Below are 25,601 nucleotides of genomic sequence, written 5' to 3' on the forward strand. Positions count from 1 at the left end.
ACTTGTTTGCTTGTTTTTATTTATTTGGTTATGTTTTTGCATGCTGGTTTCTTTTGTTTCTTGCTGTGTGATGTTGGTTTTGGTTTTTGGTTTTACGATGGTTTTATTTGTTTTTCTTTAACTTGATTTGATTTTATTTGAATTGCAAGTATGTTGTTTATTTGTTTTGTTTATTTTGTTTTAAGTTGTTTTGTTTTGTTTTGTCCGGTGTTAAAGTGGGATTGAGGATTGTGCTATGACAGGAGGACGGTACTATTGAGAATGTTGTTGAAAAAAAAAAAAAAAAAAAAAAAAAAAACTTAGTGAAGTAGGGTTGAATTTTTATAAAGGTGGGTTACTTTCATAATATTGTGGCTAGAAGGGAACGACATGGATTAGGCAATTTCTTGGGAGTAGGAATGTAAGTTGCAACTAAGGAGGGGAGTTAGCTTTAAGTCGCTTAAGACGGTTGAGGTCTTAGGTTTTGTAGAAATTATGTAATGAAGCTATAGAATAGGAGAGTGTAGGTTCAACGAACTTTAAGGATTGGTTTAAGAAAATTTTATCTAAGGTTTGAGGCCTTATAGATTTTAGGAAATAAGATTTTGGTAATTAAGGTTTTAGGTTCGACAAGCTTTGGGGGAAATAATTAAATTTCAAGTTTTAAATTTCGCTTATTCGGATGAACAATTTGGTGGCAATTGGGGTTTTAAAAATTTACAAGTTTTAAGGTGAATGTTTTGGATTAAAGCTATCAATCTCGAGGATTTCAGAAAATGACTTATTATCCGTTAATGTATTAGATTTTAAAGGTTTTGGGAGCCGATTGTTCTATTATGGGGTGTAAGCTCATTGATCTTAGAAGTTCCGGAAGATGATTCTTATTTGATTTAAGGTTTTAGAATTGTAGAGTTGAATGACTGATTGGTAATAAGAATTGAGTTCTTAGTTTTACAGACTTAGTGCTGTAGCTTGATCTACTCTAGTGAGTGATTAGTTTGCAACCATTAAAATGGGGTTGATCAGAGTTTAGTTAATAATATAAAATTTTCCTGGGGTACATTTCTTTGAGAATGGAAGGTAATGATTTAGCTCATATACTTCTTTGAGGATTGTAGATATTGACTTAGTTCAGAAAATGACTATTGTTAACTCGAGGTTGTAGTAATCGATTTTAGGAAATGATTTTTGTCGGTTCGGAAGAAATAGATCCATTGAGGTTTTGGAAGCAATAGTTTAATTGTTGGTATTGAATTCGATTGAAGTTGAGACCTTATGTTCTATAAACTTTTGGGAACGGATTATTAGCAGGTTTAAGGTCATTTTCAGTACAAAGCTTTAAGCGATAACCATTTACTGATATTAAGGGTATAAGTTAAGCAGATATAGGAATGAGTCATGTTGATTTGCGGATATAAGTCGAGATGGTGGAAATAGTGGTAGTAGACTATTTGTGTGTTGGAATGACTATTGGTTTCGGCTAAGGACGTATAAGATTGACACGTGATAGTGGTAAATCGATTGGGGCGTTCAGTCGAAGCGTGTTACTCAATGGAATGTGGGTTGGCAATAATTGTTATAGCTCGAGGTTATAGTGACAAGTTTTAGGATTGATTCATACCGAGTTGAGGATAATAGATGATGCAGTTTTGGGAAATGAAATTTTGTTTATTTTGAGGATAAGGTACGGATGTTGGAAATGGAAGTGATGGATCACTTATACGTTAGAATGATTATTGATCTTAGCTAAGGATACATGAGATCCATTTATAGTGGTGGTGAGGGTGTATGGATTTCGGAGAGTACAAATCCTAGTCTCTTTTTGGGCTTGAGAGAAATGGCTTTGGTGAGTACTGAAAATGGATTAGATGTGATAGTATTAAATTCAATAGATTTTAACTTCGAGTTCTTAGTGAGTTGATCGGAGTGTACAGTTGAAGTGGGTTACCAATTGGAGTGATAGTTGGCATTTATTGTGGAGACTATCTTAGAGAATTAATTGTGACTTGAGGTCACACAGGAATTTAAATTTTGAGACTATACTTTCTTTTGGAGTTTTGAGTGTCCAATTGGGAGAATTATATACATTTTATTTAACTAGAAGAGAGATTGTTGAGTCGCCAGGTGTAGTGGATAATAAAATCTTGAAAGTGGAAGTTTGGGAATCAGCGGTGATTAACCTAAACAGGTACGTAAGGTAATAAGCAGTAGAAGTCAGGAGAGTAGTGCCATAGTTTTGATGGATTGGAGGTTTGAATAGCATGGCCTATCTTGAGATTTAATTTTGTATGCAATTGAAGGAAATAGTCGTGCTAATATTAGGGTTATGAGAATAGAAGTAGGTAAGTGAGTTTATAAGAAGGGTTTATTAAGGTTATGGTGAATTCAATCGTGGTTCGTAGTGTGTTTAGTCATCTCTAAATTTAGACGATATTCAGAATTTAGGAAATGATTTTGATTTGATTAAGGTAGCTAGAGATAATTGAGGGATAGGAGTGATGATTCACGATTTTGGGAGATTTTATTTTCTATCAAAGTGTGGTAAAGGATTTTCTTGCTTCCAGGTGTTAGAGTTAGCTTGTACTCAAGGGTGTTATTTTATGAGGATATAGTCTTTTTACATTTTGGCGAGTTATCAGAGTGTGCACGGAAGCGTGATATTTTGGAGATAATTAGGTATTTAAATTTTGTGCTGAATTTGGGTAATTAGTGACGACTCGAAATTTCAAGCAGGTACTTGTAATTGGAGAGTAATATTTTAGTTGTGCATATGATGATTATTGATGGTTTATTTTGGAAGTGACTATTAGATTACCAAGATATGGTATACAATGAAAGTTTCGATAATATAGCATAAGAGTTGATTGAGATTAATACAGTTCATTCTAATAAGAAGTACTAATTGTTGAAATTTGCTTGGGTGCGGTTTTGAAGTTCTTGTGGACATGGTGATTTCGGTTTACGTGGCCGCTTTAAGAGTTCTAGACGTGATGCATTTCTGGGAGATTAGTGCGAATATGATGGAGTTGCTTATAGGAGTATTTTTGGGAAGCGCGTTCTTCATTCTTGTGTGGAAATTGATGATGGTATGATTTTCTCAAGTATAATCGGAGTTGTTTATGGTATCCTGCTTGGTGCTGAGGTTTGATCTCGCAAATTTCGAGGACGAAATTTGTTTTAAGGGGGGGAGGATGTGATGACCCGCTTTTACGTGTATTTTCACTGAAGGGTTGTTTTTAATTTAATTAATATATTAGTTTATTTATTTTGAATTAATGTGTTTTAAATTGGTTTTTAATTTATTTGATGTGTTTATTTTATTTAATCGTTTTACGGTTTTTTAAAATCGTTTTCGGCGGATCAGTTTTGGTTTCCGGAGTGAGGATTGGACCTCATTTCTTTTCTTCTCTCTTTTTCTTTTTCCCTTTTTCCTTTTTCTTTTTCTTTTTTTTTTTCCTTCTTTTCTTTCTTTTTCTTCTTCTTTTCCCGGTTCCTCTCTCTCTCCCCGTGCGTTTTCTCCCATTTTATCCATCCCGTCGCTGCCCCTTTGACCGGCCGGTTCTCCGCCGTCCGGCCACCGTTTGATGCACCGTCACCACCGTTCTCTTCCCCTTCCACCATAGATCATCCCCACCAATTTTCAGAGCCATCGGACCAGCCGTTTGCTTTCGAGAGCCGCCGGAAGTCGCTGCACCTGCCCTGTTTTTGCCCCTGTCGCCGGAACTGTTTTCTGCCCAGACCGCCGCCGTCCGGCCACCGTTTGGCCCGCCGCCGGTCCCGTTCGAACCCCCTCCCTCCGGCGCACCTTCCCACCAAATATCTCCCCCATCCGGCCGGCCGTTTGGCCGGAAGAGCCATTTCTTTCCCCACGGATTTTACTCCGATCCGCCGCCGTCTCTCCACCTCCGGCCACCATTTCTTCACCACTTCATCACCGACTCCTTGCCGTCCTAACCCACCTATTTCCGGCCTCCAACGACCACCGGAACAGCTCCTACGAGCTTGCTTTCCGATTTGAGTTTTCCGGCCTATTTCCGGCGTTTTCGCCGCCACCCACGGCCAACCACCACTTCCAATAGCTTCACAATCATCCCTAAACCATTCCCTATCAATCCTAAGCCCTGGTTTGTCCCCGTTCAAAAATGGGTAATTTATTACCCACGGACACAGTGTAAATTACACTGTTACGTTGCTTTTCCTCCGCCGTTTGCAACGCCGCGAGCTTTCTAAAAATACCGTATAGCGCTGTAAGTATTTTCCAAACCCTATTTACAGATTTAAATATATATTGCTCATTCAATAAATATTTGTTGTTGGTTGTTGATTTCGGACTGAGTCCGAGGAGTTTCGGGGGTCGGATGGATGGAGGACGGAGTTGTCTGTTTTATTGATTTATGTTGTTGGATTATTTTATTATGCATTGATATGGCATTTCATGGTGCATGCACATGTGTTTGTGAGATTTGTGTGAAAAGCCTGTGTATTGGCGTGAGTGGTTTTACGGGTGCGTGTGTATCACGAGCCCAAGCCGGGATGGGTTATTATCTCGGTGGAGCTCCTCTGGTCACTCGGGAGCGGAATAAACTGAGTGATGTCCCCTGAGTTGTCGAGAGAGATGACGGGAGCGGGGCTAGGGGATGCTTGGCTACGAACGCGCCGGGCGCGGAACTGGGCATCGCCCTACTCACCGACTCCGTGGCCCTTTGCTGGCGAGGGCTAGAGGATGCTTGGCTACGCACGCGCGGGGCGCGGAACTGGGCATCGCTTGTTAGGTGTCACATGCGTGGTGGTACTCTGCGGTGTGACACTGGAGCCAGGGTGTGCGGATGACCCCTAGGGGAGGTCATGGTGCATACGGTTAAAAACTGGATAATGGTTTGTGAGGCCAAATGGGACTTTTGGCGTGGGCCAGATGGACTTCTGGCGAGATATTGGGCCGGATGGACTTCCGGCGAGATATTGGGCCAAATGTGACCTTTGGCGTGTTTTTCGGAAAGGATGTGTTTTTGGGCCAAATGGGTTTTTTTTGGAGTGTGTGGAAAACTGTGTTTTATGGGCTTTGTGCATTGGGCATGATTCATGCATCTTGTTTGAGTTATATGTGTTTTTATCTGGTAGTGTTTGGATTTTACTTACCTGCGGTACCATTCGTGGTTCCGTAGCTTTTGGTGCAGAGTTAGAGGATGAAGAGGAGGAGGCTGAGCCCGAGGATGCGGCTCCGCCGGGTTGCAGATGTTATCTTTTTATTTGTTTAAAACTGTATTTGTGTTTTGTAATATTTTATCTATGTACGTTTTAAATAGCTTGTATTATGTTAAGAAAAATTCTGGTACTTAGTTATATGACTTTCGTTATCCGCTGCGTTTTTCTTGTGCACATTTGTTGCCTTTGCACACACTTGGCACCCGTCGATAGGATGGTGATCCGGGTTGTCACCATCCGGACGTCTCGAATTCCCCGTGTTCGGGCGTGGGGATTTTGGGGGCGTCACATTAAGTATTCAGATTTTGAGATTCGGTATCAAAATTTTGAGATCTGGTTCTAGATATTGAAGTGAGAGCAGATCTGGGTGTATGATAACTAGAGGGTGTTGGAAATAAATAATGGGATATTGACCTTCTAAAAAATTGAAAAACTATTTGGACTGTTCCGTCATATTTTTGGTCTATGTAATCCAAATCATCTTAAATATTATTTTCTATCTTTGGTAATTGAATAATATTTTCTAATTGCCATTTATTAGGAAGAGTAATTTAATTCCAATAGATCTGTTTAGGAATCTATATACTATAATTTGATGTACTAGATTGTAATAATAATGTGTAGCCTTTTAAACTGGTAGTAAGAGCTTGCGGCTCTAATATTGTTTTCATTAGTTTATAATTGATCCTATATACTATAGTTAAAGGGTGTGATAATTTCATTTTATGATAATCATTTATCTTAATATTTAATGTTAAAGCATGTAATATACTAGTATCGAATAATGAAAGTGAATAATTGGGATAATAATTGAAATAAACCGGTCCTTGAAATAAGCTAGATTTTACCATACCAAGTAATGAATCATGAAAATTATAATGTCTTTCATCTTTTAGATAAAGTAATACTAATGCATTTAATCTACTTCTAGTGAGTGGTTTTACAACTATTTGTACTAATCTAATAGGTATAAATGAATATTTTTGTTTTTTATGATGTTTAATGGTTTTTTTGTTAATAATTATAATGATTCATAATCATTATTTAGACTAATAGTTTTTTTTACAGTTTTAATAATATAATTACTAACAAATGATAATTTAGAAGAGAAAGTTTATTATTTGTAGATTTGGCTTTTAAGTACATTAGGAATTGTCCAATCTTAAAAATTTCTTTCTATATCAAGGAATTGTCTAATATTGTAAATTTCTTTCTATATCTATTATGCTATAATAGATAATGATTTACGTTATCAGTTCTATACGTATACTAGTACTACTGGAACTGAGTGTATCAAATTTGAATAAAGAATTCATTGAGACATGACTTTTAAACAATGATTTTCTAGAATAAAAGAGAAATAAGTAGATCAAGATTTTGAAGGAATACTATCGTAACCACCCTTAAAGCCTTCCTGATATGAATGGGTTGACCAACATATTTCCATGACTTACCAACACAAGACTCCCAATATATTTCATTTTATTTTATACAGGTTATCGTTGTTAAAAATCTGTATGAGTGAATTTTTACTTTTTTTTTTCTATTTTTTATTTTTATAAAGTTAGAATACTTAGGTGATATCTTACACTTTTAATTTCTTTTCTTAAGAAATCACAGTAATCTTATAATCTTTCTATAGCAACTTGTCTACTTTGATATGTATGATATCTTTTCATCATTGAACAATAATTTGATCTCATTAATAATTATTTTTTTAGATGCTTAATTATTCCTATTAAGTTGCTTAATTTAAATTTTAAATTATATTCTTTCCATCTTAATTCATAAAGATCAAAACTGTTTCTTTTTCCTCTTCTACTCCCTCCCAAATAATTAATTCGCCATCATTATCTCAACCTTCCTCAACTCTTATTATCATTAAAACTCATTAGCATCCAATATTTCTTATTTAATCAGAAATTCAGCACCTGTCTGATCTCCAAAAGTTACTCAATATCTTTCTCTACCATATTGGCATTATGTTCCACAAAACATTAAGAAAACTCAAATTTATAAATTCATATTAGTAGACACAAATTTTATAATTATCTCTAAAATTCCATGCTTTCTTCGAACTCAACTATCTCCACATTCTTCTCCAATTATTGCTTTTCACAAAGTTACTATTAAACAAATCCTCATATTAGAACAATGAAGAAAGAACCCCTATCTAACCATAAAATTTTCACAGCCTTATGATCCACCTTATTTCGATTATTATGATTATCAAGAGGTATAGACAAAAATGTTCTTTAGACAAAATAAAAATTTGTGTCATTTTTGGTTTTTTCATTTTGATAAATTACGAGAAATTAAAACACTCACACGATGGTTCCTATTATGGTGGGATTACTTTAGACCAGAATCTCTTATTCTTCATATTCCTTCATAGGAAAGTCTTCAGATTTTTACACTGCAAAATGATTATCCACATTCTTTATTGCATTTTTCTCTACTTCTTCTTTTCTTATTCAAGATAAAATTAAATTGAATTATGAAGTGAAACGATATCATTAAATCTCATCTATCTCTAAAAAATATTATATTCTTGGTCCGCCAAATTTATGTCAAATGGTGGGAAAAGTACAATTATGATCATGTTGTTAAAATATTTTAAAAAATTACCAAGACTCTTGAAGTACTAGTCCAACGGAGTAGATTTCAAACTCAATTAGCTTTCATTACTAGTAAAAAAAAACTCAAAGAAATTAGCTGAGACAATATCATAAGTCTCAAATAGTGATGATGAAGAAGATCGCCAACAAAGATGATCTCTATTACAATAGTCCAGTAGACATTTCTTTTTTAACAGGCCTCTCATTCCCAATAGGCCTTTTATTCCCAACAGACTTCTCATTCTCAAGACAACTCGTCCTATTATTTTCTACATTTAATGGATTCTCAAGATCCATTTGATCTGGAATTAACAAATTACGATTATTAAATTATGTGATTTTAAAAGATTACTGTTATCATAATTATTAAATAAGACAAGCAACTTCATCTATTATCAAGATTGCTTTTCAGAAGTCAAGATCCTCATCAGAATTATGTCAGAAGTATTATCTCTTTAGGAAAAAGGCAAGCAAAGTTACCCAGCCAGCAGTTGCCTATTTACTATTTAAGAATTATTTAAGTTATTGTTTATTATTGACAAAAATGTCTGAGATATTATTGTAAAATATTGTTTGTTATTGTTTTGGTATCTATAACTAGACAGTTTGTAAGTAAGGAAGACATTCTGAATTTCTCATTTGGAACTATTCATTTTCTTGTCCTTCTTACTCTCACTCTCTTGTAAACCTTCTATTATTTATATTTTCCGCTCTTAACTCCTCTGAGAATTAGTCTTCTTGTAAGTATTATATTTTCAATAAATTCTATTTTATTATATTCTGTCTTTTATTTTATGCAAAGGGTAGGTTGTACCACCTTTTATATTTGTTTCTCCTTTATATTATTAGGCTGGTTATACCGCTTCTAATTATTAATTATTCTATTTATATTTCCATTTTATATATCCTAGTATATGTTAGTGGTCTATTTAAAATTTTATATTGTTAATGTATTAATAGTTTAGATAAAAATTACATAATTAATTATACAATATTATATAAAATAATATATATAAAATATATTTATAAATTAAAAAAATACATTTTTCTATTTGGTCGGTTCAGTCCGATTTGGGAAAACCCCACCCCGGGATCGGACTGAAAACAAAAAAATCAACAAAACCTTGGACTGAGACCGATTGACCATGTCGGTCTGGTCTAGTCCGGATCGAAATAGTCAGTCTGGTCAGTTTCTCCGGTCTGGACCGACCGTTTTTCACCCCTAGTTACAATTCATCTTATAAATTTTTTTCTTAACCTTACTATAAAAATGAAGAACTTGAAATCAAATACAATTTTGAAAAATAACAATCATCTTCTACCGTATTTGAAAAAGGATACCCTTCTCGAAATGTTGAATGAACAAGTCGAATGAAAAATTATTTCTATAAATTTTTATTTGAAATGTGATTTGCATGATGCTAGTTTGGTTGTTGAAATGTTATGAAATCAACCTAGTTAAATTTAATTTTAACTTAAGTTTAATATTTAAATACATAACTCTTAAATTATTAAACTCATCTCAATTTAAAACTTTCTTACACGTGAAACCTGTAATATTTTTCAACTTAATATTTCTTTATACGTGAAACCTATAATTTTTTTTAATTTTTTATAAATAATAATAAATTCATCTTAATATCTAAATTTATTTTGGATAAACTATATATATGTCACTATACTATTTTTACTTATTACTATTTATAAAAAATTAAAATCGGCTGAGCTAAGCTTAATATCGAAACGCAGCCCAAAGATAAATTATGCAGAAATAATAGAAGGAGGGTGATAACCGTTTGTCTTCTACTCGAGTCAACGTTACATGCCAAAACGACATTTGGTGGAGATTCTATTCTTACATGGCTAGTTTACACAGTACAAGATATCGCCTATTGCCATTGGTCTGTCCCGGACTCCCGGTGCAGGTGTCAAAGACGGAAATCAGAGAAGCGCACCTTGACAACTAACCTCTATTAACCGTCACTCTTCCCAACAACCTTTCCTGCCTAGAAGACGACGACCGACTGGTGAAATTCACAGCTTTCTTTCTTTCCCGCTATGTGTCTCTCTTGTTCCATGGATCTTGCTCTTCCGCGACGCCAAGGTTTCCCCCTTCGTTATCATCAATCCCTAGTGTTAGAGTTAGGGTTAGATTTTCAATTTCCCTTCTCTAATCTCTTTCTTCATCTGAATCTCTTACTCACTTTATCTTTCTTTCTATCTATCTCTAGAATGGCAGAACCAGACCAGGGGACAAGTACAGCTCCCTCTTCTTCTTCGGCCATTCGTAGGGAGTCTTCGGTCAATGCGACGTCGTCCTCGAGCTCGTCGCAAGTTCGCGTAGCGGCAGATTACCGCGACCAGCATCAACTTCAATTTCGACACCCGGGGCTAGAGCCTCAACAAATTGGCACGTCTTACCGAGGGAACGCTAACCCTTTGGCTTTTGATGACGCATCTACGGTGATTGGGGACGACGCGTGGTCTTGCATCATCGTCCTCCTTACCTTCTGGTTCTTCGGTTAGTCTTTCTTCCTCTTGCTAGTCGTCCCAGTAATTTTTACGTTATTTGAGTTTTGTACTCCAACGAGTCGTTACTTAGGTTTTTTCCTCCATATTTAATATAGTTAGATTGATTGTGATTCTTAAGTGATAATCTGATCATGTTTTGAGTATTTCACACATTCCATTTTAATGTTCTGGTTCTTAGCTAAATAATTTAGTGAAACCTCCGTGTTACAGTGTCAATGACTCTGATCCTGGGGGTTTATGGGCCTGCCAATTTGAGCCTCGGTCCTAATTGTTCCTTGCTTCTGCAACCTAACCCCATTTTTGTGCAGTATATAAAGGTAACTCACCCCATTTTGTACTCTAGCAATTTATCTTTCTAATAGCTTTTCTAGGTGATGTGTGGTAATCTTGGTTGGTCTATAATAGGTGGAAGAATTAAATGAGTCAGCCGTTGGGCCAATGTTATATGGTTTTTATAAAACTCCACCACTTGATTCTGTTACCACTTGGTCTGAAACTCGTAATGTCTCAATTCAAGTTGATTCTCACCAGGTAAGTGTGCTTTTTCAAAATGTTCAACACCATTATCATTTTCTTTAACTTTGCTCACCAATACACAAACTTTGTAGTTTTATATTGAACCTCCATATATTCTTGTTGATCAGGTGGGCTTAATTGTTTTCTGGTTGTTCAGGTGTGGGTATATTTCCTAAATGAGGGGTCTCAAATAAATATTTCTTATAGCGTGAACTCCCCAAGCTCCTCTGTTTTTCTCATAATTGCCGAAGGTAAAATATTCTTCTAGTAAGTCTTCAAGTTTTTTTTACTGGCTTTCTGATTATTTTCCATTGTTGGTTCAACTTTTGTACCCCACGTAGAAAATTCACTCATATTCTATTCCATCTCTTTTCACTTTGTTTTTATGAGCTTGAGTATGATTATGTTTGTGAATGGGGCCGTTAAAAGGAAAAGTTGGTCAAAGCCCTAGGAAAAGCACCATGAGTGCCTGGGTACTGAGTTCTTGATGAGTTTGGTGTGAAAGACTGGATCTTGTCCTAACTTTGATGACAAGATTTTAAGAGTGATATAAAAATCCATTGTAAGGTTTGACATCTAAACTCAAATCTTGATGAAAAGAGTTGAGAAGACGTGAAGAAAACCCACATAAAGCCATGGGAGGGAGGAGAAGGGCCGGGATTTTGTGAAAATCTTTGTGTTTGGGGTACAATATCAATAGGGCATTGTGGCTGGGTTGAAATAATAGGGTCCTATTTATAAGGAAACTTTAGAAAATTTCTTGGGATATAACAAGGCTGATGAATATAGTGTTTTAATAAGGTTTCCATGATATAAATATTTCTAACCTATCCTAATATCCCTATGACAAGCTGGTAGCTAATTAAGAAAGTGGAAAGTCCAATTTTTTGGGTTTTATTGCTAGAAATAGGAACTCAGGCATCCTGGCCCTGTTTCCACTCTTGGAGTACTCTTGGAGTCTTAGACTACTTGATACATGATTCTAGTAGGTGAGGTGGTGTATCAAGGATTAACTCCCCAGGAGTGGGGCCTTATGGACCATGCATTGGTGAGGTTTCACGTCATCAAAAAACAAGAAAGGTCGCAGATCTGATCCAATTTACGTTTTCTTAGGTTCTTTTAGACTAATCCTATTAGGACTAGGTTTGGGTTTTGTTGACCCTTAATTTTAGGCTCCAAGTAACTTTTTAACACTTCTTTTTATTGGTAAATAAGATTTTATTGACCATAAGAATCGGCAAAGCCCAAGTACACGGGTCATATACAAGAGCAACACCTAGGGACCTACAAAAGGTGAAAAAAATACAAAATAAAAATATTCCTAAACTACCCCTTGGTAAAGTCTTGTGGGCACCAATGGCCACAAGAGGAGCTGCTTTTTAGATGAATGCGGTGGGCTATACCTTCTTAACTTCCTTCACTGTGATGTGGTATCCACTTATGGCAATCAATAAGCATAACGTAACATAAGAGTGATTTTCATGACATAACATTCATTCTAAACAAACAACCAAATCAGCATATCACACATAATTGCATCCACAAGCACATTGTCATAATTCATTGAGGGTTCATAAAAAGGGCTAAAATTGAATATGGCTATATATAGCTAGGTAGAAAACACTTCTTCATGCAAGGCATGTAAATCTGAAAACAGGGTCTGTTTGGTCCACTTGGCATTGCTGACATGCCAACATGTCTTGGGTATGCACATGTTTTAAATCAATTTTCTTCCTAGTCACTAGCTGCTGTTTGTTTATCATACAACAGAGAACTAATCGAAAATGATATGTCAATATGCAAGAAATCATGGCTTAATGAATGATTGATCGTATTTATGCTTTATATAATGAAATTTCTACCTTAAATGAAAATCTGGTTTGATTTACACAACTATATTTAAAACATTTTACATGCAGTGAGTGGGTGTCATGCATATGCTTTAAGTGTTCCTTACCTCTAAACATGTCAAGCATGAAAATCCACGACTTTACTTGCTGTGTGATGCTTCTGTGCTTCTGTCGGGCTCCTGACAGCATGTGTTTTGTGTGCTATGCCTATGACGTCAAAGTAGTATGTATAGGAATCTCTCATTCATGTTTCTAAGCCTCTATACATGTAGTACTAGGTAGGGATAGGGTTCTAAGTTGTATTCCCAATGGAAGGCCCAAATCACATGGCCACTACTCCAAAAGGATTAGTCAATGATACAATTGGAGCTCCATTGGAACTATATAAAGAGCAAGAACTTCTCCTTCCCAAGTAATGTGAGATTCTATACACCACTTACCCTTATCCTTATCATATGGGGTATCACATAAGGGCTGTTTGGTTTGCTGGTAGCAACCTAGATTCTTAGTGCTTCTAAAAGTTGGGTATTTCTCACCTTTTCCAACCTGAGGAGGAGTTGGGAGGACGTCCTTGGCTGCCTCAACAGCAGCTGTGTCCCTACAATGTCACTAAGGTGTGAGTTCTAGGTCCAAACTTCCATAATATAACATAGGGATTTTTCTATTGCTTAAGACATGGAAGTTTTGGTGTATTGAAGAGAAGTCCATTGAAGAGAAGTCCTTACCTAACTTGCAGCAGAGTTTAAGAGGTTCCCTCTAAGAGCTTTGGTGGAGAGAACTTGAGAGAGGGCTGTGGAAAGGCAATATACTATGAGAGGAGATATCATAGAATTCGAATTACCTATAGAGAGTAAGAAATACTCACTTGCCATTGCTATCACTGTGCTTTTTTTTTTTTTTTTGATAAGCAAACAATTATATTGATATGAATAGGCATAAACCAAGTACACAAAGATGGTATACAAAAGGTCACACTTATTTAGAGAGAAGTAATAGAAACAAGAAAATCATGAAAATCGAGGCCACGCCAATTTATAGCTGTGGCCCAAAGAAAAAGAGTGCTAATAAAAAATAATCTAAGTTCATCTAATGGGCGCTCCTTGTCTTCAAATGTCCGGCCATTTTGCTCCTTCCTTAGGCACCACATGATACAACTCGGGGCCATTTTCCACACCTTAGAGATTTGTGGGAGACCTCGTAGATTTATCCAGCTGGCCATGAGCTCTATCACTGTGGCAAGCATAACGCAAGCTAACTCCATTTTATTAAACACCTCATTCCATAACATTCTAGCCACCTGACAATGCAACAGTAAATGATCCACATTTTCACCATCTTTCCTACACATACAACATCAATCTACCATGATCACCTTACGTCTCCATAGATTATTTGTCATCAAGATCTTACCTAATGTTGTTGTCCATACAAAAAATGCTGCTTTGGGAGGCGCCCTGTTTCTCCATATCTTTCTCCATGGGAATTGCGTATTCTGTGGTTGTGTAAGCAACTTATAGAAAGAACAGATAGAGAATTTACCTTTACCTATGGGTATCCACCACATCTTATCTGCTTCTTGGGTTCTCGGCATCATGGTGTATAGAAGACCAAAGAATTCCTCAATGCTGCCAACTTCTCAATCTTGGGTGACTCTAGTGAAATTCACGTTCCATTGGACTAAGTCCCCACATAACTCCATGCAATTAGCCACTGGAGCATCTTTCTCACCTGCAATCCTAAAAACTGATGGGAATGAATCCTTTAGGGCTTGATCTCCACACCACAGGTCAGTCTAGAATTTTATTCTAGATCCATCGCCCAACACCACATGTCACTGTGCCTGTTTGATAGGCTTAATGGTATATTCCTGATTCTGGCAGCCTAGGGTGGTAGAGAGTGGTGGCACAATGGCAGTAGCAGCCTTGAGAATCCTTTAACTCTTTCATGATATGAAACCTAGTGGAGTGTATAGAGTTAAACCTAAGGAAGAAGTCTGTACAAGTGCGTGTATGAGGCTGCCTCTGGTTTGCTAATAGGCTTAGGAGGATGCTGTAGGGTTTTGGGACCTAAGGGCTGAAGTATGGGCATAGGGGCTGTTAGTATAAACCTGACAATCCCTAATTTTGATTGAGTAATTGCTGGGTTTCTAAGCTGGCTGCAGATCCCTCAATTTTAGATAGTTCCGTTGAGTTGTATTAGGAAAGATCTTCTATACTTGCTATAATGGGTTGGGGGATTGATTGCTGGAGATTTCAGTGCTGTCTGGACAGCTATCTGAAGAGTCAACTTCCTCCCTATTTAGTCCAATATCTTGGCAGCCTCTTCCCTAATTTACTCCTATGCTAACAAGAATAAAGTCTTGCCTAATGCATTCAGGAAATTCGAAATCCTGCTGTCCAACAGATTTTGGAAACTCCCCAGGTCCTATTTCCAGCGATAAAACACAGAATGCCTTCCTTATTTAAGTAAGCAAAGTCTGAGAGCTTAGGATTGCTTGCAGTCCTGTAACTATGTAAAAATTCTGACATTTTGAGTGGCAGGATTCATTCTATAAATATGTGTCAGATATTCTAAATTAACTTGGGCACCAATCTGGCACCACAAAAAGTCCAGTGGGCTGGACAGCAAGCCCACTAACCCAATACATTCACTAATATGCATAATTAAAAGCCCCAAACATCTATAAAATCAAACAATAGCAATTGCATGTGAAAAAGTTGAGAAGACATTTCCTAAAGAGATTAAAAAGGTCTCTGAGAAGACATTTCCTAAAGAGAAAGGCAATGGGTTTTTTGGGCCGGGTACTTTGACAAGAAATGGGCTGGTTACAGACAGCGGTCTGAACCCATTGAAAGGAATGGGGCTGGACTTGAGTGGGCCTAACGGGCTTAAGAGGGTCATAACCCAACCATCACACGGGTTGGACAATTCAGGCGGGACAAATGGATTCTTGCCCAACTTTCAGAGGGCCTCAAGCCCACCTCCCAGGGCTTCAAGCTCGCACCCTATGGACCTTTAGCAGCATCTCCACATGGGCCTAAGACCAACCTTCACGGGCCCATCTCCAAGGGCCTCTAACCCATCTTCATCCCGCCTCGAAATGCACGGATCGAAGACCGTCGAGGCCACTCCTGGCTCTTCCACGATGGGCCTAAGCCAACCTCTCATGCCGGTGGCTGTGCTGGCGACACAGAAGCCTTCGACGACCGTCAAGGCTCTCTCAGACGGGCATGGGGATCCTCCGAAAACTACCGGCGTGACTGCGCTTCTCTTCGTCGGAGTGTCCGACTGGCATGACAATGCAAACTCGACATAGAAGGGGTAGACGGGGACCTGCGACCCCTCGGCTTGCTTACTTTAGCCCATCCCAAGCTCCGATGACTGTTCTTCACCTTGGCCAGGTAAGGGGGAAGCTCCCGAAAGTTTTTTTACGCATCTGGGCCTCTCCAACAACCTGTCCAGGGTCCTATGCAATGAAACGGAAGCGGTTGACGTCTCTCTTGCAGAAGGAGGGATCTCAGATGAAGAAACATCCTATGGTTCAGATCTACAGCTAACATGTAAGGAGCTTGGGACAGATATCCACTTAACTGATATGTATGAGGCTGAGGACGTGCCTAGTCCTCTCTGTTCTTTGCCACCAACAATTCCTTGGGATGTTTCGCAACCTCATTGGGTCATTCAAAAGGTTAATGATATGCGTCACTTCATGGGGATGTCCTGCGAAGGTTTTGAGAAATAGATGCAAGCTCTTTTCATCGCAATAAGAGCAGGTTAGCCTTTCCTCGACAAATCCACAGGCAAGAAGGAGAGGGAGCTTAGGAGACTTACTTGCTCCATAAACTATGACACACGGAAGGGCAGCGCGAGTAGGGGACGTCCAAAGGATAGGGTGAATATTGGCTATCCATGAAACCAAAGATTCTTTCATGGAATGTCTGTGGTCTGAATGCCCCGAATAAACGTCTTAGAGTGAAGAATTTATTCAGGGATTGGAAAGCAGATGCCATTTATTTGCAGGAAACGAAACTACAGTTTATTGATAGGCACTTAATAAGAAGTTTGTGGAATTGCTCTCATATAGGATGGACCACACTCACTTCAAAGGGTGCCTCAGGGGGTATCTTGGTGATGTGGGACAAGAGAGCAGTTAATTTTGTGGAGGATTGCGTTGGGGATTTCTCGATTTCCTGCTCTTTCTCGAATGTGGATGATGATTTTGTTTGGGGTTTTGCAGGTGTCTACGGGCCAAATGATGATAGCAGTAGGAAACTTCTTTTAGCTGGCCTATGCAGTTGTTGGGACATCCCGTGGTGAATAGGGGGTGATTTTAATATCACTCGTTTCCCGAGTGAGCGGTCGGGAACTTCCAGCTTGGGTTAAGCTATGGCGGATTTCTTGGCACTTCTCTTTGAGTTAGACCTGATGGATCTTCCTTTGGCAGGAGGAGATTTCACTTGATCAAATGGAAGGGCCTGGTTGAGATTGGATAGGTTCATCGTTTCCTCTTCGTGGGAGACTCAATTCCCCAATTTGTGCCAAAAACGTCTTCCTCAGCTCTGTTCGGATCATTTCCCTCTTTTGCTAGATTGTGGGGGCCTTCAGGAGGGGAGAAGATACTTCAAATTTGAGAACATGTGGTTGAAGGCAGATGGGTTTATTGAAAAAGTTAGCTTGTGGTGGGCATATTATCAGTTCATGGGAACTTCTAGCTATGTTCTAGCAGGAAAGCTTAAAGCTTTGAAGAATGACCTAAGGAAATGGAATTCGGAAGTCTTCGGGAACATTAAGGATCAGCGGGACAAACTTTTTACGAAACTACAACAATTGGATGAAAGAGAGGCTGAAATGGTGTTATCAGACGAGAACAGGGCAAGAAAATTGATTGTAGTTGCTGAGCTGAAAAAAATCACCCTTATGGAGGAAATATCGTGGAGGCAAAAATCACGGGCTCTTTGGTTGAAGGAAGGAGATAGAAGCACAAAGTTTTTCCATAAGGTTGCAAACTCTCAACGAAGGAACAACGCCATAGAGGTCCTTCATGAGGAGGGCAGGGTTATTTCGGGTTGAGATGCCATCAAGGATCACATTGTCCATTTTTATGATAAGCTTCTGACAAAGCAGTATTCTTGGAGGCCCAAGGTGGATGGTCTAGTTTTTGATTCCATCGACCACGGAAGTGCATCTTGGTTGGAGAGGCCTTTCGAAGAAGACGAGGTGTTTGGCGTGGTAAAATGTATGAACAAGGATAAAGCCCCAGGACCAGATGGCTTTCCCATGGCTTTCTTTCAAGCATGTTGGGGCATCATTAAGGAGGACCTAATGAAGGTCTTATCTGAATTTCACTCTTTTAAGAAATTTGAGGAGAGCCTTAATGTCACTTTTATCGCCCTCATCCCTAAGAAGGCGAGGTCGGTGGAAGTGAATGACTTCCGACCCATAAGTTTGATAAGTGGGGCCTACAAGATCATTTCTAAAGTTTTAGCAAAGCGACTAATGGGGAAGCTTATTTTGAAGTCGCAAAATGCATTTGTGAAAGGAAGACAAATACTAGACTCGGTCCTCATCGCCAATGAATGTTTGGAGAGCAGAGTCAGAGACGACACTCGAGGTATCTTGTGTAAGTTGGATATGGAAAAGGCTTTTGATCATGTGAACTGGGATTTCTTGTTATACATCCTTGACAGGTATGGCTTTGTGGGAAAATGGTGCCAATGGATCAAGCATTGTATCACAACTGCCAGATTATCTATCTTAATTAATGGCACTCCCGAAAGCTTCTTCAACAGCTCTCGTGGCTTAAGACAAGGGTATCCATTATGGCTACTCCTATTTATTCTCGTCATGGATGTACTGAGCAGAATGATGGAAGGGGTGGTGGATAGAGGACTCATTTCGAGCCTCTCGGTGGGCGGCTCCTCGCATAGAAGCATGTCAGTCTCCCACCTTCTCTTCGCCGATGACACGTTGATCTTTTGTGACCCGGATTTGGATCAGGTTCGCTCTTTAAGAGGACTTCTCTTTGGTTTTGAAACTGTCTCTGGCCTAAAAGTGAACCTTTCAAAGACGGAAATTGTCCCAGTTGGCAGAGTCTATAACCTAAACGAAGTGGCTGTCATCTTGGAATGTAAGGTTTCATACTTGCCTCTGAGGTACCTTGGGCTTCCTTTGGGGGCCCCTCATAAATCCAAGCTAATGTGGGAAGGGATCATTGAGAAAATTGAAGGCAAATTGGCGGCTTGGAAGAGAATTTACTTGTCTAAGGGAGGGAGAATCACACTTGTTAAAAATAAGTTATCAAATCTCCCAACGTACTTTCTCTCCTTATTTTCTTTTCCTGCAGGGGTAGCAGATAGAATGGAAAAGATATTCCGCGACTTCCTTTGGGGGGGTCTAGAAGATACAAAGAAATTCCACTTGGTTAAATGGGACAAAGTATGCACTTCTTTGGCCTGCAGCGGTTTGGGCTTAAGAAAACTAAGAACCTTCAATAACGCACTTCTTGGAAAATGGTTATGGCGTTATCTACATGAGAAAAATGCTCTTTGGAGGATTATTTTAGATGTCAAATATGGGAGCATCTGGGGTGGTTGGTGCACAAAGGAAGTAAGAGGTGCGTATGGTGTGGGAGTTTGGAAATTTATTTGGAATGTTTGGGATGACTTACTCGGCAACTGCAAATATGAGATGGGAAGGGGCACACGAATTAGATTTTGGCATGACATTTGGTGTGGGGATGTTGCTTTGAAAAGCGCTTTCCCTTCTCTCTACAGGATTGCTTTTGATCCAGACTCCTCGGTGGCAGAGAATATGTGTAATACTGCTGATTCTATTCATTGGTCTGTGAGATTCACTCGCGCTGCTCAGGATTGCGAGGTGGGAGACATCACTGATTTCTACAGTGTGTTATATGCACTGAAACACAAGGCAGGAGTGGAGGACAGATTATTATGGACACACACAGGGAACAAGAAATTCTCAGTTCGCTCATACTACAAGGCCTTGACAGGTCACCCCCCTCATACCTTTCCTTGGAAGAGCATCTGGAAGAGTAATGCCCCCCTCAAGGTTGCTTTCTTCGGTTGGTTGGCTTCTCACGGCAAAATATTGACCATAGACAAGTTAAGAAAGCACGGTCTAATTATAATGGATTGGTGTTTTTTGTGTAAACATAACAGTGAATCAGCAGATCACCTTCTCCTTCACTATGAAGTAGTCAAGGTCTTATGGGACGAAATCCTCTCAAGACTTGGCATCGCATGGGTTATGCCAAAGAGGGTAATAGATTTATTGTACTGCTGGCAAAGGATTGGAGGCAATCAGCAAATCGCCGTTGTTTGGAAGATGATACCGCTATGTCTAATGTGGTGCACATGGAACTAAAGAAACGGGCGCTGCTTTGAGGATAGGGAACGCTCTCAGGCTGGATTTAGGGATTTTTTCTTTCATACTTTGTTACTATGGGCCTCTTCTATTGTACTGAACAGAATGAGTTTTAATGACTTTTATGCTACTTTCCGTAGCATGTAGCTTGTAATTAGGCTCTTTCTTGTATACTTCCTATATACTTGGGTTTTGCCTTTTTACGTGGATCAATAAAATCTCTTTTACCTATAAAAAAAATAAAATAAAACCAATTTCCTTCTATTTTCTTTTCACAAACAGTGTACTAATTAAAACAATCTATTTGTGCAACTCAAAATATATATCTCCAGACATAAAATTTAGAAAAAAATGACTCACTAATAATAGCTTGCAATCATAAATTTGTTTCCTAAAAGGGGAAACCTTAGTTTTGGGTATGAAAAACTTATTTTCCCACTTTTCATTAAAACTTCTGTGTGCATAATGTGAAATCTACCTGTGGTTTTTTCTCAGTTTTCTGTACACTGATTGCAATTATGTATTTGTTTCTCCATTTATTCTGAAGCCGGCACATTGCAGGGAATGAAGGCCTTGCTCAATGGCTTGAGGACCCTACATATCCAAATACCACCTTATCGTGGAACCTCATTCATGGTGAGATGGAAGTTTGAAGGTATGCATGTTCTGTCCTTTTTTAAAAAAAAACTTGTACTGATGTTGACAACTTCTGCTTCACCAGGAAATGGTATGATTACACAGGAAATATTCAAGCCTTCTAGTTATTATGTTGCACTGGGCAACTTAAACACAGAGAAAGTGGAGGTAATTTTACAAAAATGCATATTGTTTCGCTATAATTTAAGGAAAATTCTATTTATCATCCTTTTTATTATCATCCTCTGTGCATCCTTTGATGTGACATTAAATGATAGGCCTACAAGTGAAGCATAATAAATAGTTTCCAATCATTTAATACCACATCATGAGATGGTGAGAGGATGATGGTAAAAGGGATGATGAGTAGCATTTAAAGGTTTGTTAAGTTCATGGACTCCAAATTGATCTATCGTAGAACCATTTATGATAATAAGTCCACTATTATTGTTTTTGGTTGGTTGGTTCTGTCATTATGATATGTTCTGCTCAATTGAGCAAGCTTAAATAGTAATACATAAATCATTTCGAGGGAGAACCATTTTTAACCAAGCAAGGTGATTGCAACATCCAAGGGATATGATATATATTTTAGACAATTAGTTGAAAAGATTGCTTTTACATCATGGTAAATGCCATAGAATTGGAGTGAGATGGTCACTAACCGTCCAGTTATTTTTTTATCAATCTACAAGAATGTTCTCATTCCATAGTCTATGCTTGATAATCAAACCAATTTTTTGTATGAACGTTTTGGGGATGTTTTCTGATTTGATTTTTTTATATAGACGAACCCACATGCTCTGTCATTAAAACTCATTGACTAATATGCTGTAATTTATATGATTTATTCTATTCTCTAATGATATTAGACAATGGAATATCACCTTTATCTGATCTGCTGACGATTGGGATTTGGAGTCCATTTTGTCAATCTTCAATATCTTGTACCCTATCAAGATGGGAAATTTTGGCTAGGATAAGATAAGGTGGATTCCATGCAAAACGAGGAGGTTCGAGATGAGCCCTTTTTATCATGCATTACAGCCCACAACACTTTTTCTTTGTAAAGGAGTTTGGAGGAATAAAGCCCCTTTGTTGGTGACGTTCTTTAGGTATACAGCTGCATTGGGAAGGATCCTTATGATGGACAATTTGAGAATGAGAGTATTAGTAATGTGCTGGTGCTGCATGTGCAAGATGAGCGAGGAAACAGTTAATCTCTTATTACTGCACTGTGAAGTAGAAGTAGAGTTTGGGCCTTGGTGTTTAATATTTTTGACATTTCTTGGGTGATACTCCAAAGGGTTGCGAGTAACTGGCTGTTTGGAGAAGTGAGGTTGTGGGTCATTGCGGTGTGGAAGCTTGGAGGCTCGTTCCTTCATGTCTAATGTGGTGCTTATGGATGGATCGAAGTGTATGAACTTATTCGATTGTGAGAAGACAGTTGAGGAGCTTAATTCCTTAGTGATATTTCAGCACATAGTAGCTCTGGCTCCCCTAGTTTTTGTTTTCCTCCTTTCTAATCTGGTGCTTTCTATCTTATACACCATGTGTACTTGGGTTGTGCCCCTTTGCACTCTTGATGAAATTCAAATCGCTTGTAAAAGAATGAGGGTTAGGATAGTTACAAGGTTACTACATTATTTCATTCAATTTCAATGAGAATATATTCCATAATAAAATGTGACTAATTTTTTCCGATTTCTGTTAGCTTTGATTTATTAATATTAAGCAATTGTGATGTTTTTTCCTTTTTACTGGTTATGCTTATAAGTTAGATTATCTCTACGCCAATCAGGTGCTGTTAAACCTCAGAGTAGAGGCTTATTTGTTCAACACTACAGAGTCTTATTACAAGTGTACTTTCACTGGCGGTTTGTGTGGTTTGGACATTTTGTTTCCCAACGGAAATGCTGCTGTCTTAACCTCTCCTAGTACAGAACAGGTAAAACTGCAGTTTAATTGGTGATTACCTTCATTCTTAAACGCCTTTTTATCATTCGCTCATTCATAAAATAGAACATAGATAGACAAAAAGAACTGTTTGAAATGACACTTTATATATCAGTGTGGATGATTTGTACCAGTGACAATCTCATGTTGTTCATTGAATCACATAATCTATTTTAAAAAAAATCGTTGAATCACTTCGTATCCCAGCATTGTATCTCACTGGAAACACCTTCTCGCACTTCCTACTGGAGCAAGCAGTTTTTGAATCCAATATTATCTACTCCAAGTGTACAATTATTCCGAATGTTCTTTGGTTGCTTTAGGGAAAAACCAGTAATGAGTGGCATGTCAAATTGTCATATGGACCAAGATGGGCCACGTATATTGTTGGCATAGGTATGCTTTCGTATTCCTTGCCTAAGGGTATCTTTATGTATACATGTTGTACCTTTACTTGTAAAAAAAAAATGTATACATGTTGTACCTAGGTATATCCGCTTGTTTACTTCTTAAAAAAAAAGTATTTCCGCTTGCAGGTGGAATGTCCATGCTCATGTTCTCGGCCTTCCACTTCTTGAACAAGTTCCAACTTACCCATGAACGAAGAAGAGGTATTCAATATGGGGAAGTGGGATCTGAAAGAGCCCCTCTGCTTTCATACAAAGATGATGATCTCTCAAGTTGGGGTTCTTCTTATGATTCTCTGTCACATGATGAGGATGATATTGAGGACTTTCTTGCATTGGGTGCCCCTGGAGGGAAGTCACTAGGAGACGGTGAAAACAGTAACAATACCCGACGTCTTTGTGCAATCTGCTTTGATGCTCCTAGGGACTGTTTTTTCCTTCCATGCGGTCACTGTGTGGCGTGTTTTGCATGTGGAACTAGGTAAGTACTATCAATTATTTCTCTACCTTTTTTGTTTTTTCTGATGGGTGAAATTTGGAGCTAGGACCTACTCCAACCTCATCCTGCCGTTTACCATGTGGTTAAAAGTCCAAAAGCAACAACACTGTTGTTGTTCCTAGCTTGCTACACATAGGTGTGCAAACTAAAGATGTTAGTAGGATGTGCCTGCATGTTTTGCCTATCATGGAAAACCCTGCCGGGACCTAGTTTGGGATCTAAATTAACAATTACAACAGTGCATGATGCTTGCTTGAGCAAAGATTGCTGCATAGTTATACAAAGATGGCTACATTAGAAATATACTGTTGATCAGTCTATTTCTTGGGCTCTTTGCATTCTTAGGGGATAGTTGCAAAATGAAGCAAATCGGGCATTAGATACTTATCGAGGAAATTTAAGGTCATTATATTACAATGATGATGTAGATTGAATATCACTTGCTCACAATGTAAGTTGCAATTACATTTGTTTAGCTTTTTTCATGTATTTAATATCCAACAACCCTGAAACTTCTTGACGCCCACATTTGATAAGATTAAATGCTGACTTGAAATCATTGCCCCCTTTTTTTCAATTGGTAAAACAAGCATCTTAATATCTCCTCCGACATAATTTACATTCTATTGTTATAGGGTTGAACTTCCCCCCCGGCTGTCCCCCATTTCTAAATTTGTAAAAACAAGTCGTTCAGAATTGATATATTCTAGATTTGCTATGCCTAGTTTTTATCTTTATTTACCGATAAAAAAAATATTCCAGATTTTCTCAGAACAAAAAAGCATGTAAATTAGATTTTGCAACTAGCACAATTTGAATGTAGTTAATGAAGGTATGACTATAACCTGTCAGTATGTTTTAAACGTTTTATTTCTCATATGCTAGCTTAAACATGATGAAAGTTTGGCTTCTTCCATGTTGCAAGTCTATTTGTTACAATGTGATTGTACAGATATTACTCTGTGGAACCTGTTCTGAAATATTATGAGGGGAATGGAGATTCAGTTTTTATGATATTGTTCACTCGAATCCTTGCAGGATAGCAGAGGCAGCTGGCACTTGCCCAGTCTGCCATAGGAACATGAAGAAAGTGAGAATGATTTTTACAGTTTAAGCAAGATAGCTTCTTGTCAGACAGGCAAAGCCTAGTGGAATACTCCGCAACATGGATTCATTTTCTACGCCATTGTTTTTGTGCTGATCAATGGCATTCAGTAAGTATATTGTAGCTGTGGACATCAGGTAGTTTTCGAAGGTGGATTGACCATGTTCTGCGTATTTTTATCAGTGGACCTTCCACAATGTAAAACGATTTCTTGGTATAGGAAATGCCATAATGCACATGGAAACGTTTTTATCTTCCCTTCAGAGATTTTTTTTTTTTGGGGTTTCAATTTTCCCCTGGCTCATGATTCTACCTATTATTACTTTGTACTGACCCCTTGTTGTAGCAACAAACAACGCTACGTCATTCAATTTGCTTTTTTCTGAAGTGTCTTCGACCTTTCCTCATATGGAATGCTATTTCTCAGGCTCCCTCAGGCACTAGGCCGGATCTTCTCTCTCTTTTTGGTAATTCTTGTGTAGTGGTATTGTCTGTTTGCTTAGAAAACAACATAATTTCCCGCAGCTTCTTCAATACAGCAAGAAGCTGAACCCAATTTACACCATCATCAATACTCAATAAGCCAATTACTCTTTCCCACCGTTTCTAAGAAAATGAGCAATAGAAGGAAATAGTAGGAATCCCCTCATATTGTTTGTAGCATACTGGAACTTTGTAACTGCCATAATGGACCGAAATCACAGCAACAAAACCAAAGAAAAATTCTCTATTGGCCTGCTGAATATGCATGCACATTTTATCAGATGCCAGCCTACAGGATACAAGGAGTTTAGAGTCCTTGTCAGTTGTCAGCAGCCACCTTCTCACTTCAAGCTAAGAAATTAGTTCTTTAATACTCTAGTTTGATCAGCAAGTTATGCCTAGTCATGTTTGGCTCGGTTTATTGAAATCAAGCTC

At 38.2% G+C, this 25,601-nt stretch overlaps 1 protein-coding gene across 5 annotated transcripts; it reads left to right on the forward strand.

Moving 5' to 3' along the window:
- Positions 1-9,741: 9,741 nt before the first annotated feature.
- On the forward strand, positions 9,742-25,070 carry LOC122279265 (E3 ubiquitin-protein ligase APD2-like). Of its 5 annotated transcripts, none has more exons than XM_043089777.1 (11): positions 9,742-9,903; positions 10,031-10,320; positions 10,542-10,648; positions 10,737-10,862; positions 11,005-11,098; positions 20,628-20,735; positions 20,802-20,884; positions 22,518-22,664; positions 22,996-23,068; positions 23,209-23,560; positions 24,617-25,070. In XM_043089777.1, the coding sequence occupies exons 2-11, from the start codon at positions 10,032-10,034 to the stop codon at positions 24,690-24,692; spliced, it is 1,455 nt and encodes a 484-aa protein (XP_042945711.1). In that variant the 5' UTR covers positions 9,742-9,903; position 10,031; the 3' UTR covers positions 24,693-25,070. The 5 variants fall into 5 exon arrangements, with proteins under 5 accessions (XP_042945711.1, XP_042945707.1, XP_042945709.1 ...); XM_043089773.1 differs by having other exon boundaries at positions 9,744-9,946; XM_043089775.1 differs by having other exon boundaries at positions 9,744-9,940.
- Positions 25,071-25,601: the final 531 nt, after the last annotated feature.

Source organism: Carya illinoinensis, chromosome 10, assembly GCF_018687715.1.
Source record: "Carya illinoinensis cultivar Pawnee chromosome 10, C.illinoinensisPawnee_v1, whole genome shotgun sequence".
NCBI lineage: Eukaryota > Viridiplantae > Streptophyta > Magnoliopsida > Fagales > Juglandaceae > Carya > Carya illinoinensis.